Below are 17,437 nucleotides of genomic sequence, written 5' to 3' on the forward strand. Positions count from 1 at the left end.
CAAATACAAAAACAGACCAGCCCACTGAGCGATTCGGTCCAGGTTTAAAATGTGCAGAAAAGAAACAAACAGCTTAATTAAGAGCTTAGACATTTACTTTGACAGGCATGTACAGGAAATAATCAAGGATGTTAAGGATAAATGCCAGAGATTAATTTTGAAATTACAGTAATGATTGAGTCAATATTTCTTATTTTGAAAGGTAGGCTACTGCAAGAAGGAGCTCTTAAACTTGCTGCTGATGATAAATTAGGGCTCTTATTTTGACATGAGTGTCAGGTATCAGAGATAAAAATAAATGCAGCTCAGAGCTAAACTTCAGACTGACATGTTTCTGTCTGTTATTATTTCTGCTTTGCTCTTTTGTTGTCTTGTTCAAGTCGTGATGTCCAAAAACAAACTGACCTCTGTGGATTTTGAGATTTTTGGGAAAGTGCAGGGTAAGTCATATAACACATACATCTCACACGTATGTGACTGTGGGAGTAACAGATCAGCACTGTGTGTTAACAGCTGTATGTCAGCAGCACTGTGTGTTAGCAGCTGTATGTCAGCAGCTGTGTGTCAGCAGCTGTGTGTCAGCAGCTGTATGTCAGCAGCTGTATGTCAGCAGCTGTGTGTCAGCAGCTGTATGTCAGCAGCTGTTTGTCAGCAGCTGTGTGTGTCAGCAGCTATATGTCAGCAGCTATATGTCAGCAGCTGTTTGTCAGCAGCTATATGTCAGCAGCTGTATGTCAGCAGCTGTGTGTGTCAGCAGCTGTATGTCAGCAGCTATATGTGAGCAGCTATATGTCAGTAGCTGTGTGTGTCAGTAGCTGTGTGTCAGCAGCTGTGTGTGTCAGCAGCTGTATGTCAGCAGCTGTGTGTGTCAACAGCTATATTTCAGCAGCTGTGTGTGTCAGCAGCTATATGTCAGCAGCTGTGTGTGTCAGCAGCTATATGTCAGCAGCTATATGTCAGCAGCTATATGTCAGTAGCTGTGTGTCAGCAGCTGTATGTCAGCAGCTGTGTGTGTCAGCAGCTATATGTCAGCAGCTGTGTGTGTCAGCAGCTATATGTCAGTAGCTATATGTCAGCAGCTGTGTGTGTCAGCAGCTATATGTCAGCAGCTATATGTCAGTAGCTGTGTGTCAGCAGCTATATGTCAGCAGCTGTGTGTGTCAGCAGCTATATGTCAGTAGCTATATGTCAGCAGCTGTGTGTGTCAGCAGCTATATGTCAGTAGCTGTGTGTGTCAGCAGCTATATGTCAGTAGCTGTGTGTGTCAGCAGCTACATGTCAGCAGCTATATGTCAGCAGCTGTGTGTGTCAGCAGCTATATGTCAGTAGCTGTGTGTGTCAGCAGCTATATGTCAGCAGCTATATGTCAGTAGCTGTGTGTCAGCAGCTATATGTCAGCAGCTGTTTGTCAGCAGCTGTGTGTGTCAGCAGCTATATGTCAGCAGCTATATGTCAGCAGCTATATGTCAGCAGCTGTTTGTCAGCAGCTGTTTGTCAGCAGCTATATGTCAGCAGCTATATGTCAGCAGCTATGTGTCAGCAGCTGTGTGTCAGCAGCTATATGTCAGCAGCTATATGTCAGCAGCTATATGTCAGCAGCTGTTTGTCAGCAGCTGTTTGTCAGCAGCTATATGTCAGCAGCTATGTGTCAGCAGCTATGTGTCAGCAGCTGTGTGTCAGCAGCTATATGTCAGCAGCTGTATGTCAGCAGCTGTGTGTGTCAGCAGCTGTATGTCAGCAGCTGCGTGTGTCAGCAGCTATATGTCAGCAGCTGTGTGTGTCAGCAGCTATATGTCAGCAGCTATATATCAGCAGCTGTGTGTGTCAGCAGCTATATGTCAGCAGCTATATGTCAGCAGCTATATATCAGCAGCTGTGTGTGTCAGCAGCTATGTATCAGCAGCTGTGTGTGTCATTAGCTATACGTCAGCAGCTGTGTGTGTCAGCAGCTATTTATCAGCAGCTGTGTGTGTCAGCAGCTATACATCAGCAGCTGTGTGTGTCAGCAGCTGTATGTCAGCAGCTATATGTCAGCAGCTGTGTGTGTCAACAGCTATATTTCAGCAGCTGTGTGTGTCAGCAGCTGTGTGTGTCAGCAACTGTGTGTGTCAGCAGCTATATGTCAGCAGCTATATGTCAGCAGCTGTTTGTCAGCAGCTGTGTGTGTCAGCAGCTATATTTCAGCAGCTGTGTGTGTCAGCAACTGTGTGTGTCAGCAGCTGTATGTCAGCAGCTATATGTCAGCAGCTATATGTCAGCAGCTGTTTGTCAGCAGCTGTGTGTGTCAGCAGCTGTATGTCAGCAGCTATATGTCAGTAGCTGTGTATGTCAGCAGCTGTGTGTGTCAGCAGCTGTATGTCAGCAGCTATATGTCAGCAGCTGTGTATGTCAGTAGCTGTGTATGTCAGCAGCTGTATGTCAGTAGCTGTGTATGTCAGCAGCTGTATGTCAGCAGCTATATGTCAGTAGCTGTGTATGTCAGTAGCTGTGTATGTCAGCAGCTGTGTATGTCAGCAGCTGTATGTCAGTAGCTGTGTATGTCAGCAGCTGTATGTCAGCAGCTATATGTCAGTAGCTGTGTATGTCAGTAGCTGTGTATGTCAGCAGCTGTATGTCAGTAGCTGTGTATGTCAGCAGCTGTATGTCAGCAGCTATATGTCAGTAGCTGAGTATGTCAGCAGCTGTGTGTGTCAGCAGCTGTATGTCAGCAGCTATATGTCAGCAGCTGTGTATGTCAGTAGCTGTGTATGTCAGCAGCTGTATGTCAGTAGCTGTGTATGTCAGCAGCTGTATGTCAGCAGCTATATGTCAGTAGCTGTGTATGTCAGTAGCTGTGTATGTCAGCAGCTGTGTATGTCAGCAGCTGTATGTCAGTAGCTGTGTATGTCAGCAGCTGTATGTCAGCAGCTATATGTCAGTAGCTGTGTATGTCAGTAGCTGTGTATGTCAGCAGCTGTGTATGTCAGCAGCTGTATGTCAGCAGCTATATGTCAGCAGCTGTGTATGTCAGTAGCTGTGTATGTCAGCAGCTGTGTATGTCAGCAGCTGTATGTCAGCAGCTATATGTCAGCAGCTGTTTGTCAGCAGCTGTGTGTGTCAGCAGCTATATGTCAGCAGCTGTGTGTGTCAGCAGCTATATGTCAGCAGCTGTATGTCAGCAGCTGTGTGTGTCAGCAGCTGTATGTCAGCAGCTGTGTGTGTCAGCAGCTGTATGTCAGCAGCTGTGTGTGTCAGCAGCTGTATGTCAGCAGCTGTGTGTGTCAGCAGCTGTATGTCAGCAGCTCTGTGTGTTAGCAACTGTATGTCAGCAGCTGTGTGTCAGCAGCTATATGTCAGCAGCTGTGTATGTCAGTAGCTGTGTATGTCAGCAGCTGTGTATGTCAGCAGCTGTATGTCAGCAGCTGTGTGTCAGCAGCTATATGTCAGCAGCTATATGTCAGCAACTGTATGTCATCAGCTGTGTGTGTCAGCAGCTGTGTGTGTCAGCAGCTATATATCAGCAGCTATATGTCAGCAGCTGTGTGTGTCAGCAGCTGTGTGTGTCAGCAGCTATATATCAGCAGCTATATGTCAGCAGCTGTATGTCAGCAGCTGTGTGTGTCAGCAGCTGTGTGTGTCAGCAGCTATATGTCAGCAGCTATATGTCAGCAGCTATATGTCAGCAGCTGTATGTCAGCAGCTGTATGTCAGCAGCTGTATGTCAGCAGCTATATGTCAGCAGCTATATGTCAGCAGCTATATGTCAGCAGCTGTATATCAGCAGCTGTATGTCAGCAGCTGTATGTGTCAGCAGCTATATGTCAGCAGCTATGTCAGCAGCTATATGTCAGCAGCTATATGTCAGCAGCTGTATGTGTCAGCAGCTATATGTCAGCAGCTATATGTCAGCAGCTATATGTCAGCAGCTGTGTGTGTCAGCAGCTGTATGTCAGCTGCTGTGTGTGTCAGCAGCTGTATGTCAGCAGCTCTGTGTGTTAGCAACTGTATGTCAGCAGCTGTGTGTCAGCAGCTATATGTCAGCAGCTGTGTGTCAGCAGCTATATGTCAGCAGCTGTATGTCAGCAGCTGTGTGTGTCAGCAGCTGTATATCAGCAGCTATATGTCAGCAGCTGTATGTCAGCAGCTGTGTGTCAGCAGCTATATGTCAGCAGCTGTATGTCAGCAGCTGTGTGTGTCAGCAGCTGTATATCAGCAGCTATATGTCAGCAGCTGTATGTCAGCAGCTGTGTGTGTCAGCAGCTATATGTCAGCAGCTGTGTGTCAGCAGCTGTGTGTCAGCAGCTATATGTCAGCAACTGTATGTCATCAGCTGTGTGTGTCAGCAGCTGTGTGTGTCAGCAGCTATATATCAGCAGCTATATGTCAGCAGCTGTGTGTGTCAGCAGCTGTGTGTGTCAGCAGCTATATATCAGCAGCTGTATGTCAGCAGCTGTGTGTGTCAGCAGCTATATGTCAGCAGCTGTATGTCAGCAGCTATATGTCAGCAGCTGTATGTCAGCAGCTGTATGTCAGCAGCTGTATGTCAGCAGCTATATGTCAGCAGCTGTTTGTCAGCAGCTGTGTGTGTCAGCAGCTATATGTCAGCAGCTGTGTGTGTCAGCAGCTATATGTCAGCAGCTGTATGTCAGCAGCTGTGTGTGTCAGCAGCTGTATGTCAGCAGCTGTGTGTGTCAGCAGCTGTATGTCAGCAGCTGTGTGTGTCAGCAGCTGTATGTCAGCAGCTCTGTGTGTTAGCAACTGTATGTCAGCAGCTGTGTGTCAGCAGCTATATGTCAGCAGCTGTATGTCAGCAGCTGTGTGTGTCAGTAGCTGTGTATGTCAGCAGCTGTATGTCAGTAGCTGTGTGTGTCAGCAGCTGTATATCAGCAGCTATATGTCAGCAGCTGTATGTGTCAGTAGCTGTGTATGTCAGTAGCTGTGTGTGTCAGCAGCTGTATATCAGCAGCTATATGTCAGCAGCTGTATGTCAGCAGCTGTGTGTGTCAGTAGCTGTGTATGTCAGCAGCTGTATGTCAGTAGCTGTGTATGTCAGCAGCTGTGTGTGTCAGCAGCTGTATATCAGCAGCTATATGTCAGCAGCTGTATGTCAGCAGCTGTGTGTGTCAGTAGCTGTGTATGTCAGCAGCTGTATGTCAGTAGCTGTGTATGTCAGTAGCTGTGTGTGTCAGCAGCTATATGTCAGCAGCTGTGTATGTCAGTAGCTGTGTATGTCAGCAGCTGTATGTCAGTAGCTGTGTATGTCAGTAGCTGTGTATGTCAGCAGCTGTGTGTGTCAGCAGCTATATGTCAGCAGCTGTGTATGTCAGTAGCTGTGTATGTCAGCAGCTGTATGTCAGTAGTTGTGTATGTCAGCAGCTGTATGTCAGCAGCTATATGTCAGTAGCTGTGTATGTCAGTAGCTGTGTATGTCAGCAGCTGTGTATGTCAGCAGCTGTGTATGTCAGCAGCTGTATGTCAGCAGCTGTATGTCAGTAGTTGTGTATGTCAGCAGCTGTATGTCAGCAGCTGTGTATGTCAGTAGCTGTGTATGTCAGCAGCTGTGTATGTCAGTAGCTGTGTATGTCAGCAGCTGTGTATGTCAGCAGCTGTGTATGTCAGCAGCTGTATGTCAGCAGCTATATGTCAGCAGCTGTTTGTCAGCAGCTGTGTGTGTCAGCAGCTATATGTCAGCAGCTGTGTGTGTCAGCAGCTATATGTCAGCAGCTGTGTGTGTCAGCAGCTATATGTCAGCAGCTGTGTGTGTCAGCAGCTATATGTCAGCAGCTGTGTATGTCAGCAGCTGTGTGTGTCAGCAGCTGTGTGTGTCAGCAGCTATATGTCAGCAGCTGTGTGTGTCAGCAGCTATATGTCAGCAGCTGTGTATGTCAGCAGCTGTGTGTGTCAGCAGCTGTATGTCAGCAGCTGTGTGTGTCAGCAGCTGTATGTCAGCAGCTCTGTGTGTTAGCAACTGTATGTCAGCAGCTGTGTGTCAGCAGCTATATGTCAGCAGCTGTATGTCAGCAGCTGTGTGTGTCAGCAGCTATATGTCAGCAGCTGTATGTCAGCAGCTATATGTCAGCAGCTATATGTCAGCAGCTATATGTCAGCAGCTATATGTCAGCAGCTATATGTCAGCAGCTGTATGTGTCAGCAGCTATATGTCAGCAGCTATATGTCAGCAGCTGTGTGTGTCAGCAGCTGTATGTCAGCAGCTGTGTGTGTCAGCAGCTGTATGTCAGCAGCTCTGTGTGTTAGCAACTGTATGTCAGCAGCTGTGTGTCAGCAGCTATATGTCAGCAGCTGTATGTCAGCAGCTGTGTGTGTCAGCAGCTGTATATCAGCAGCTATATGTCAGCAGCTGTATGTCAGCAGCTGTGTGTCAGCAGCTATATGTCAGCAGCTGTATGTCAGCAGCTGTGTGTGTCAGCAGCTGTATATCAGCAGCTATATGTCAGCAGCTGTATGTCAGCAGCTGTGTGTGTCAGCAGCTATATGTCAGCAGCTGTGTGTCAGCAGCTGTGTGTCAGCAGCTATATGTCAGCAACTGTATGTCATCAGCTGTGTGTGTCAGCAGCTGTGTGTGTCAGCAGCTATATATCAGCAGCTATATGTCAGCAGCTGTGTGTGTCAGCAGCTGTGTGTGTCAGCAGCTATATATCAGCAGCTGTATGTCAGCAGCTGTGTGTGTCAGCAGCTATATGTCAGCAGCTGTATGTCAGCAGCTGTATGTCAGCAGCTGTATGTCAGCAGCTGTATGTCAGCAGCTATATGTCAGCAGCTATATGTCAGCAGCTGTATGTCAGCAGCTATATGTCAGCAGCTGTATGTCAGCAGCTATATGTCAGCAGCTGTATGTCAGCAGCTGTATGTCAGCAGCTGTATGTCAGCAGCTATATGTCAGCAGCTATATATCAGCAGCTGTATGTCAGCAGCTGTATGTGTCAGCAGCTATATGTCAGCAGCTATATGTCAGCAGCTATATGTCAGCAGCTATATGTCAGCAGCTGTATGTCAGCAGCTATATGTCAGCAGCTATATGTCAGCAGCTATATATCAGCAGCTGTGTGTGTCAGCAGCTGTATGTCAGTAGCTGTGTGTGTCAGCAGCTGTGTGTCAGCAGCTGTGTGTCAGCAGCTGTGTGTGTCAGCAGCTATATGTCAGCAGCTATGTGTCAGCAGCTGTGTGTGTCAGCAGCTGTGTGTCAGCAGCTGTATGTCAGCAGCTGTATGTCAGCAGCTGTGTGTGTCAGCAGCTGTATGTCAGCAGCTGTGTGTGTCAGCAGCTATATGTCAGCAGCTGTGTGTGTCAGCAGCTGTATGTCAGCAGCTGTGTGTGTCCGCAGCTGTATGTCAGCAGCTGTGTGTGTCAGCAGCTATACGTCAGCAGCTATATGTCAGCAGCTGTGTGTCAGCAGCTGTGTGTCAGCAGCTGTGTGTCAGCAGCTGTATGTCAGCAGCTGTGTGTGTCAGCAGCTATATGTCAGCAGCTGTGTGTGTCAGCAGCTGTGTGTCAGCAGCTGTATGTCAGCAGCTGTATGTCAGCAGCTGTGTGTGTCAGCAGCTGTATGTCAGCAGCTGTGTGTGTCAGCAGCTATATGTCAGCAGCTGTGTGTGTCAGCAGCTGTATGTCAGCAGCTGTGTGTGTCCGCAGCTGTATGTCAGCAGCTGTGTGTGTCAGCAGCTATACGTCAGCAGCTATATGTCAGCAGCTGTGTGTCAGCAGCTGTGTGTCAGCAGCTGTGTGTCAGCAGCTGTGTGTGTCAGCAGCTATATGTCAGCAGCTGTGTGTGTCAGCAGCTGTGTGTCAGCAGCTGTATGTCAGCAGCTGTATGTCAGCAGCTGTGTGTGTCAGCAGCTGTGTGTCAGCAGCTGTATGTCAGCAGCTGTATGTCAGCAGCTGTGTGTGTCAGCAGCTATACGTCAGCAGCTGTGTGTCAGCAGCTGTGTGTCAGCAGCTGTATGTCAGCAGCTGTGTGTGTCAGCAGCTGTGTGTGTTAGCAGCTATATGTCAGCAGCTGTGTGTGTCAGCAGCTATATGTCAGCGGCTGTGTGTCAGCGGCTGTGTGTCAGCGGCTGTGTGTCAGCAGCTATTCATCAGCAGCTATATGTCAGCAGCTATATGTCAGCAGCTATATGTCAGCAGCTATATGAAGACAGTTTGATACTACGCTTTGGCAGATTTTCCTATCAAATTGATTCCTGCTTAATTTATATTCTCTTTGTCCGTTTCAGGTGTTTGCTTCAGAATGGTGAGTTTCTTCCTAAACTAATATAAATATATAGAAATTTACAGCATATACTATACTATACTATATATATAAGGGATGTCAGCATTAATTAGTTAATTGCCATAAATTAAGTTTTAATCCCCATCTCGTGCTATTTTGTCCCTTCAGGCACACCATAGATAACCCTCCTCTGTGTCTCCCTGTAGTGAAAAAAATCATCTTTTTAGTCTTAATATATACACTCATCGGCTACTTTATTAGATACAGCAGTTCAACTGCTTGTTATTGCAAATATCTAATCAGCCTATCACATGGAAGCAACTCAATGAGCTTAGGCATGTAGACATGGTCAAGGCGATCTTCTGAAGTTCAAACCGAGCATCAGAATGGGGAAGAAAGGTGATTTAAGTGACTTTGAACGTGGCATGGTTGTTGGTGTCAGACAGACTGGACTGAGTATTTCAGCAACTGCTAATCTACAATGATTTTCATGCACAACCATCTCAAGAGTTTACAGAGAGAAAGTGAGAAGCGGTTCTTTGGGCAAAAATGCCTTGCTGATGCCAGAGGTCAGAGGAGAATGGCCAGACTGGTTTGAGCTGACAGAAAGGCAACAATAACTCAAATAACCCCTCGTTACAAGGGGTCCCTGTGTACTAATTGAGCATCATTTAAATGCCACAGCCTACCTGAGCATTGTTGCTGACCAACCCTTTATGACCCGTCTTCTGATGGCTACTTCCAGCAGGATAACGCACCATGTCTCATAGCTCATATCATCTCAAACTGGTTTCTTGAACATGACCAGAGCCAGCTCTTGGCATAGGCCATATAGGCGGTCGCCTAGATCGCCACATGCTGGAGGGACGTCGCTGAAGCTCCCCTCTGAAGGCAAAAGGGGGTCCAACCTGGTACTAGCAAGGTGTACCTAATAAAGTGGCCGATGAGTGTATACGAATGACGATGTTTGTGTCTCTCAGTACACGGAGGATCAGGGTCAGTCTCTGGGTCTAAGTGGTTGGGTGAAGAACACCAAACAGGGTACCGTGATTGGACAAATCCAGGGACCACCTGATCAAGTCCATGACATGTGAGTCAACAAACTGACCACTCAGAGAACACGTGAGTCTGCACTGACCAATCACCCCTTTTTCATAAAAGTGAACCTGGGGCTGATGGTGCATTCATGTGGCGTCTGACACATCGGAAAAACAAGTTTTTGGAGTTGTAAAATGCACATGAATGCCTGCTCAAGTCGGAGCAACAACTCGGAAACTGGGAAAATAATTAGGTGCCCGATTTCCCGACTTGACGTCAGAATTGTCATCAAGTGGTGGTCAAAATATGTTTTGTTTTTGTCATAGGGTGTTAGCTAATCTCAGGCTTTGCTAGTCTTAGCCTTTTATTAGCATCAACGATGCTAATAAAGTTCCGAATCAAATTGCAGGAATTAAAACTATGTTTATCTCTTAAGTCCTGTAACAGCAAAGTTTTGCAGGGTTTTATTTTGGTCACTATAGCCGCTGTGAAATTCTTGAAAGAAGAAATTCTTTCATGTAGACCAGCAAGGAGTTGGTGCTACTCTGGAACTTTTTTTTTCTTGTCAAGAGCCGGTTCTTTCGCAGGCTAAACAGAAAGAACTGTTTCCAGATTAGGCACTGCGGCTTTGGACCAGCTCTAGAACCGACTTGGTGGGAAAGAGGGTATATCAGAGAACCCATGTGAGTCCACATACTGACCAATCAGAGAACACATGCCAGTCCACATACTGACCAATCAGAGAACACATGCCAGTCCACATACTGACCAATCAGAGAACCCATGCCAGTCCACATACTGACCAATCAGAGAACACATGCCAGTCCACATACTGACCAATCAGAGAACCCATGTGAGTCCACATACTGACCAATCAGAGAACACATGCCAGTCCACATACTGACCAATCAGAGAACCCATGTGAGTCCACATACTGACCAATCAGAGAACACATGCCAGTCCACATACTGACCAATCAGAGAACACATGCCAGTCCACATACTGACCAATCAGAGAACCCATGCCAGTCCACATACTGACCAATCAGAGAACACATGCCAGTCCACATACTGACCAATCAGAGAACCCATGTGAGTCCACATACTGACCAATCAGAGAACACATGCCAGTCCACATACTGACCAATCAGAGAACCCATGTGAGTCCACATACTGACCAATCAGAGAACACATGCCAGTCCACATACTGACCAATCAGAGAACACATGCCAGTCCACATACTGACCAATCAGAGAACCCATGCCAGTCCACATACTGACCAATCAGAGAACACATGCCAGTCCACATACTGACCAATCAGAGAACCCATGTGAGTCCACATACTGACCAATCAGAGAACACATGCCAGTCCACATACTGACCAATCAGAGAACACATGCCAGTCCACATACTGACCAATCAGAGAACCCATGTGAGTCCACATACTGACCAATCAGAGAACACATGCCAGTCCACATACTGACCAATCAGAGAACACATGCCAGTCCACATACTGACCAATCAGAGAACACATGCCAGTCCACATACTGACCAATCAGAGAACACATGCATGTCCACATACTGACCAATCAGAGAACACATGCCAGTCCACATACTGACCAATCAGAGAACACATGCCAGTCCACATACTGACCAATCAGAGAACACATGCCAGTCCACATACTGACCAATCAGAGAACACATGCATGTCCACATACTGACCAATCAGAGAACACATGCCAGTCCACATACTGACCAATCAGAGAACACATGCATGTCCACACTGTTGTTTTTGTTTCTTTGTTTCTTCTCAGGAAACTGTGGCTGACGAATGTTGGCAGTCCGAGCTCTCGGATCGACCGAACCGTCTTCTCCAACCAGAGAGACATTTCTAAACTGGAGATCCACGGCTTCTCCACCCGCTACTGAGCATGCTCAATTGATCAGAGAGTTGATCCCAATTCATAGTAGCACACAAACAATAATTAATCCAGAGAAACTGACGGAAAATTTTACATTTCTATAATAAAAAAATTAGATCAAACAGAAATTAAATGTTTGAAAATAAACAAAAACAATGTTGTGAAATGTTACCTTCTCCTTTCATGATAATAAAGTGAACTGCTCCTTTAATGAACTGCTCCTTTAATGATAATAAAGTGAACTGTTCCTTTAATGATAATAAAGTGAACTGCTCCTTTAATGATAATAAAGTGAATTGTTCCTTTAATGATAATAACATGAACTGCTCCTTTAATGATAATAAAGTGAACTGCTCCTTTAATGATAATAAAGTGAACTGTTCCTTTAATGATAATAAAGTGAACTGCTCCTTTAATGATGATAAAGTGAACTGCTCCTTTAATGATAATAAAGTGAATTGTTCCTTTAATGATAATAACGTGAACTGCTCCTTTAATGATAATAAAGTGAACTGCTCCTTTAATGATAATAAAAATCAGAGGATTGAAGGTTTTTATCAGACAGCTTTATTATTTTTCAGTCTCTTTTCGGCAGGTAAATCACTGACCAACAGACCAATCAGAGATCGGGGAGGGGCCACAGTGTCTGCAGGTCAGGTTACCAATCAGAGGAGGGGGAGGAGCCACCATGTCTGCAGATCAGGTTACCAATCAGAGGAGGGGGAGGAGCCACAGTGTCTGCAGATCAGGTTACCAATCAGAGGAGGGGGAGGGGCCACAGTGTCTGCAGATCAGGTGGTCAATCCGTTTTAGTTCTCTTCACTGCTCCAGGTAACCTGTCGTGTAACCTGGAAAACACACACACACACACACACACACACACACACACACACACACACACACACACACACACTGTGAGGGACTGTGTGTGTGTTTGTAGTTGGTATTTTCTAATGTTCTGTTCATGAAGTGATGTTCTTCTGTTTTAGTGTTCTGTCATTAAAATGTCCTCTTGCTCTCGTGTGGTTCTGTTTCCATGTTCTGTTGTTCTGCTGTTCTATGTTCTCCTGTTCTAACGTCCTGTTGTTCTATCTCACTCAGGAGTTTATTGAGATCTAATCACTGTGGGGACTTTATTTCTGTCTGCATTCACACCGCCGTGGAACCTACTCTGAAGCAGGAGCTAAAAAGGTTCCACTAAACCGGGTTCTAGGAACTTAAAATGTCCATAGTTTCTGTGGTGCAGGATCAGTATAAAAAGGGGAAGGGTCTGCTAACATGTGGATGTGTTTTTCTATTATTGTTATTTAATGGTTCTCGTGGAAGCAGCTGAATGTTTGCAGCACTTTGAGTCCAAGACAAACGTCACCAAGGAGACGATAAAGTGTGTCGTAATGATCCGTTGTTCTTCTATTAACTCACTTCTGCAGCGTCGCCTCCACTCTGCACCGAATCACCTCCATGAAGTGATCAATCTGCGTCTGCACACACACACACACACACACACACACACACACACACACACACACACACACACACACACACACACACACACACACACACACACACACACACACACACACACACACACACACACACACACACACACACACACACACACACACACACACACACACACACACACACACACACACACACACACACACACACACACACAGGTCAGGTGTTTCTGATCTTTTTTAATGCAGGTGAGTGATTTACAGGTGGAGCCCCCTGCTGGTCTCCCGAGCGCACAGCCAGCGCTTTTTGCTGCCCTGGAAAAACATTCTACATGGACACGGGGCCAAACTCTTCTCTCTGTGACTGAAACTGCACAATGTCCAATCAGAGCCACTTGTAGGCGTGACATCTTTCCTGATAACTAATCCAGCACAACCACACAGAGGCGATGTATAATAAATCAGTGTAAAGCTGAAGCAGATGCTGATCCCTGTCCTCCTACTGAAAGTTATCATCATGAACTAATTATCAAAACATGACAGGAGTATTGATGCTGATATTTAGAAGTGTCCTTCGATGTTTGCCTGTGTGAGATCAGCTGTTCTGTACCTTCTTCTTCTGGTAGATCAGAGGAGTCGTGAAGAAGATGACATCCGCTGCACACAAAGAAGAAACACGGTCTATGAAATCCAGAACCAACGGGAATCAAACCTCTCCTAACCAACAGGACCGTTTACAGACTCACCGAGGATCAGGATGGTGACGCCGTTAAAGATCGACCCGATGTACGTCATCAACCACATCACCGCAGCCAGCTGGAACAGACGCAGAACATTTAGAGAACATGACCGGAAAAGATTACAGAACATTAACAGAACATAATTCAAAAGAACATTCAGAACATTATATAACATTGTGAGAATATTTAAAGTATAAATTTAGTTTTAAATTTAGCATTAGCTGTCAGTGTTACATTAAGTATTAGCTGTCAGCGTTGCATTAAGTAGCGTTGCATTAAGCATTAGCGTTACATTTAGCATTAGCTGTCAGTGTTACATTATGCATTGGTTGTTAGCATTACATTTAGCATTAGCTGTTAGCATTATTCAGCATTAGTTGTCAGCGTTAAATTTAGCATTAGCTGTTAGAATGAAATTTAGCTTTAACTGTAACTATTACATTTAGCATTAACTGTAAGCATTACATTTAGCATTAGCTGTAAGCAATAGCTGTAAGTATTAGCTTTCAACTTTACATTTAGCATTAGCTGTTAGCATGAAAGTTAGCATTAGCTGTCAACATTACATTTAGCATTAGCTGTTAGCATGAAATATAGCATTAGCTGTCATCATTACATTTATCATTGGTTGTTAGCATTACATTTAGCATTAGCTGTTAGCAATAGCTGTAAGTATTAGCTTTCAACTTTACATTTAGCATTAGCTGTCAGCGTTACATTACATTTAGCATTAGCTGTTAGCATGAAATTTAGCATTAGCTGTCAACATTACATTTAGCATTAGCTGTTAGCATGAAATATAGCATTAGCTGTTAGCATGAAATGTAGCATTAGCTGTAAGCATTACATTTAGAATTAGCTGTCATCATTACATTTAGCATTGGTTGTTAGCAATACATTTAGCATTAGCTGTTAGCATTATTCAGCATTAGTTGTCAGAGTTAAATTTAGCTTTAACTGTAACTATTACATTTAGCATTAGCTGTTAGCAATAGCTGTAAGTATTAGCTTTTAACTTTACATTTAGCATTAGCTGTCAGCGTTACATTTAGCATTAGCTGTCAGCGTTACATTTAGCATTAGCTGTCAGCGTTACATTTAGCATTAGCTGTCAGCGTTAGCAACATGTTCTGACCTTGAGAGAGTCCACCAAGTCTTCGACCAGCAGCAGCCTCCGAGTCTGATTACTGAACCAGTTCAAATGAGCCAGAGACTGATCAGCCAGCTGCCGGACCGTCTCCGATGACAACGAGATGTCCCTGTCCAACAGAGACCTGAGAGAATGAGGAGGAGCAGGAGGAGCAGGAGGAGCAGGAGGAGCAGGAGGAGCAGGAGGAGAGGAGGAGAAAAATAGTGATTTTACACTTTCTATGTTTTATTGTTTAAACTGTTCAAGATGTGTAAATAACGTTTTTAGGGATTTGTATTGAAGTCTGAGTGTGTGTGTGTGTGTGTGTGTGTGTGTGTGTGTGTGTGTGTGTGTGTGTGTGTGTGTGTGTGTTACCTGAATGGATGACCTTCGTCTGATTTCTGAACGGCCTGGATCACAGATTTATAAACCCTGCGGACAGGAAGTCAGAGTCATCAAAGTGAGGTACTTCATCATACCTGAGATCTCTACCTGAGACGTCATCATACCCGAGATCTCTACCTGAGATTTCATCATACCCGAGATCTCTACCTGCGAAGTCATCATACCCGAGATCTCTACCTGCGAAGTCATCATACCCGAGATCTCTACCTGAGATTTCATCATACCCGAGATCTCTACCTGAGACGTCATCATACCCGAGATCTCTACCTGAGATTTCATCATACCCAAGATCTCTACCTGTGAAGTCATCATACCCGAGATCTCTACCTGAGATTTCATCATACCCGAGATCTCTACCTGAGATTTCATCATACCCGAGATCTCTACCTGAGACGTCATCATACCCGAGATCTCTACCTGCGAAGTCATCATACCCGAGATCTCTACCTGAGATTTCATCATACCCGAGATCTCTACCTGCGAAGTCATCATACCTGAGATCTCTACCTGCGACGTCATCATACCTGAGATCTCTACCTGAGATTTCATCATACCTGAGATCTCCACCTGAGACGTCATCATACCTGAGATCTCCACCTGAGACTTCATCATACCTGAGATCTCTACCTGCGAAGTCATCATACCTGAGATCTTTACCTGCGAAGTCATCATACCCGAGATCTTTACCTGCGACGTCATCACACCCGAGATCTCTACCTGAGACGTCATCATACCTGAGATCTTTACCTGCGACGTCATCACACCCGAGATCTCTACCTGAGACTTCATCATACCTGAGATCTCTACCTGAGACGTCATCACACCCGAGATCTCTACCTGAGACTTCATCATACCTGAGATCTCTACCTGCGACGTCATCATACCTGAGATCTCTACCTGAGACGTCATCATACCTGAGATCTCTACCTGCAACTTCATCATACCTGAACACCTTTGTAACACCTGATGAGTATGATGAACTCTATTCACAGTGCACGCCCCCAGGTGACCCCACCCTCTCACCTGAAGGTGATGGTGATACACAGGCAGGTGAGCAGCAGGTAGGACACCACACTGATGACCGACAGCGTTGCCACGGAAACAAGGACGAGCAGAGACAGGCCGAAAGCCACGGCAGACTTCTTTGGTTCTTTCCAGTGGACGAGTTCTAAAGCTGCAGGAGAGAGTTTTCATGATATCAACACCTGACTGATACCACGGCAACAAAAATAAAAGCCCAAGACACCCAATGTGGGGACAGTTCTCGTTTTTAATCATCATAAATTGCAGGTAAACTCTTGCAAAAACGATGCAAATGTATTTGTTCATGTAAATTGAGTAGTGGTCTGCATCCTTTTTACTAGTGTGGCTCATACACCAGTATACCAGTATACCGGTATACCAGTATACCAGTATACCAGTATACCAGTATACCAGTATAAAATGCTGAGACCATCATCTGCAGCCGCCTGACGGGAGTGAACGCTGGTTTCCTCTCTGGGGATCTTTGAGGATCATTATCTTAAATATTCTCACTGTTTCTGTCTGCAGTGACGTGTTCACAATAACAAGTTTGCAGGTGATCACATGTGATGTATTAAAATCTGAGGGGTCAGAGGTCAACAGATTAACATCCCTGCAGCTGTAAGCAGCTTTAATTAAAGTCTGAATAACAGAGTCAGCTGACTGTTAGCAAACAGAGCACAATGAGCTCTGTGTGTGTTAACACAGCCGGTTAGCTAACAGCTCTCTTAACACGCTCACTAACAGGACGAATACCTGCAGCAGGTAGTTAGCTTTACAGTTAGCTACAACTTAAAGGGCCATTACAAAACTCATTTTTGAAATAAATCCTGGTGAGCTGAGGTGACTGTTACCATGACAACAAGTTAAACACTGCAAAAAAAACAAAACAGTCGTTAGATTAACTTAAACTTACATTATGAAACATCAACCAATCAGCAGTGAGCTCAGCAATCAGCTGATCGATTACCGTTAGTGTGTGTCTCAGCTGTCTCCATGACGACAGATAGAGATGTGCACAGGTGAGTCGTACCTGAGTGCGAGAGGTCTCTGAGTGAGGAGGAGGTGGAGACGTTGTTGTGCGATGAAGAATCAGAGCTGCTGCTGCTGGTGGAGTCGGCCATCTTCCTCCTCTGAGTGTGTGTGTGTGTGAGAGTGTGTGTGAGTGTGAGAGTGAGTGTGAGAGTGTGTGAGTGTGAGAGTGAGTGAGTGTGAGAGAGTGAGTGTGTGAGTGAGTGTGTGCAGCTGAAGTTTCTCTCCAGTCTGACCCCAACTCTCAGCTGCTGGAAACGACTGTAACGTCAAGTGAGGGCGGGGCTTGATATGAAGGGGTGTGTCCACACATAAGCAATCAGAGCTCTTTATACACACACACACACACACACAGAGACAGAGACACACACACACACACACACACACACACACACACACACACACACACACACACACACACACACACACACACACACACACACACACACACACACACACACACACACACACACACACACACAC

At 45.5% G+C, this 17,437-nt stretch overlaps 2 protein-coding genes across 2 annotated transcripts; one reads left to right on the forward strand and one right to left on the reverse strand.

Moving 5' to 3' along the window:
- Positions 1–142: 142 nt before the first annotated feature.
- LOC110001379 (acylphosphatase-2-like) lies at positions 143–11,588 on the forward strand. The gene is made up of 4 exons (XM_065960653.1): positions 143–440; positions 8,211–8,227; positions 9,187–9,296; positions 11,058–11,588. Exons 1-4 carry the CDS (start codon positions 299–301, stop codon positions 11,170–11,172), a joined length of 384 nt encoding a protein of 127 aa, XP_065816725.1. The 5' UTR covers positions 143–298; the 3' UTR covers positions 11,173–11,588.
- A 121-nt stretch (positions 11,589–11,709) lies between these two features.
- Positions 11,710–17,193, reverse strand: LOC109976762 (reticulon-3-B-like). Its single transcript, XM_065960659.1, has 8 exons — positions 16,956–17,193; positions 15,923–16,073; positions 14,870–14,926; positions 14,501–14,639; positions 13,372–13,441; positions 13,236–13,282; positions 12,588–12,646; positions 11,710–12,013 (listed from the first exon to the last, which is right to left on the reverse strand). Exons 1-8 carry the CDS (start codon positions 17,044–17,046, stop codon positions 11,965–11,967), a joined length of 663 nt encoding a protein of 220 aa, XP_065816731.1. The 5' UTR covers positions 17,047–17,193; the 3' UTR covers positions 11,710–11,964.
- Positions 17,194–17,437: the final 244 nt, after the last annotated feature.

The sequence above is a fragment of the Labrus bergylta genome, chromosome 1 (genome assembly GCF_963930695.1).
Source record: "Labrus bergylta chromosome 1, fLabBer1.1, whole genome shotgun sequence".
NCBI lineage: Eukaryota > Metazoa > Chordata > Actinopteri > Labriformes > Labridae > Labrus > Labrus bergylta.

Bases quoted from the DNA above. Each gene is read 5' to 3' on its own strand.
- LOC110001379 (XM_065960653.1), top strand. From the start codon at position 299: ATGCAGCTCAGAGCTAAACTTCAGACTGACATGTTTCTGTCTGTTATT. The intron at 9,297-11,057 runs GTGAGTCAACAA...GTTTCTTCTCAG, and splicing joins CCTGATCAAGTCCATGACAT to GAAACTGTGGCTGACGAATG.
- LOC109976762 (XM_065960659.1), bottom strand. From the start codon at position 17,046: ATGGCCGACTCCACCAGCAGCAGCAGCTCTGATTCTTCATCGCACAAC. The intron at 14,927-15,922 runs GTGAGAGGGTGG...TCCTGTCCGCAG, and splicing joins TGTATCACCATCACCTTCAG to GGTTTATAAATCTGTGATCC. The intron at 12,647-13,235 runs GTACAGAACAGC...GTGTGTGTGCAG, and splicing joins TGATCTACCAGAAGAAGAAG to ACGCAGATTGATCACTTCAT.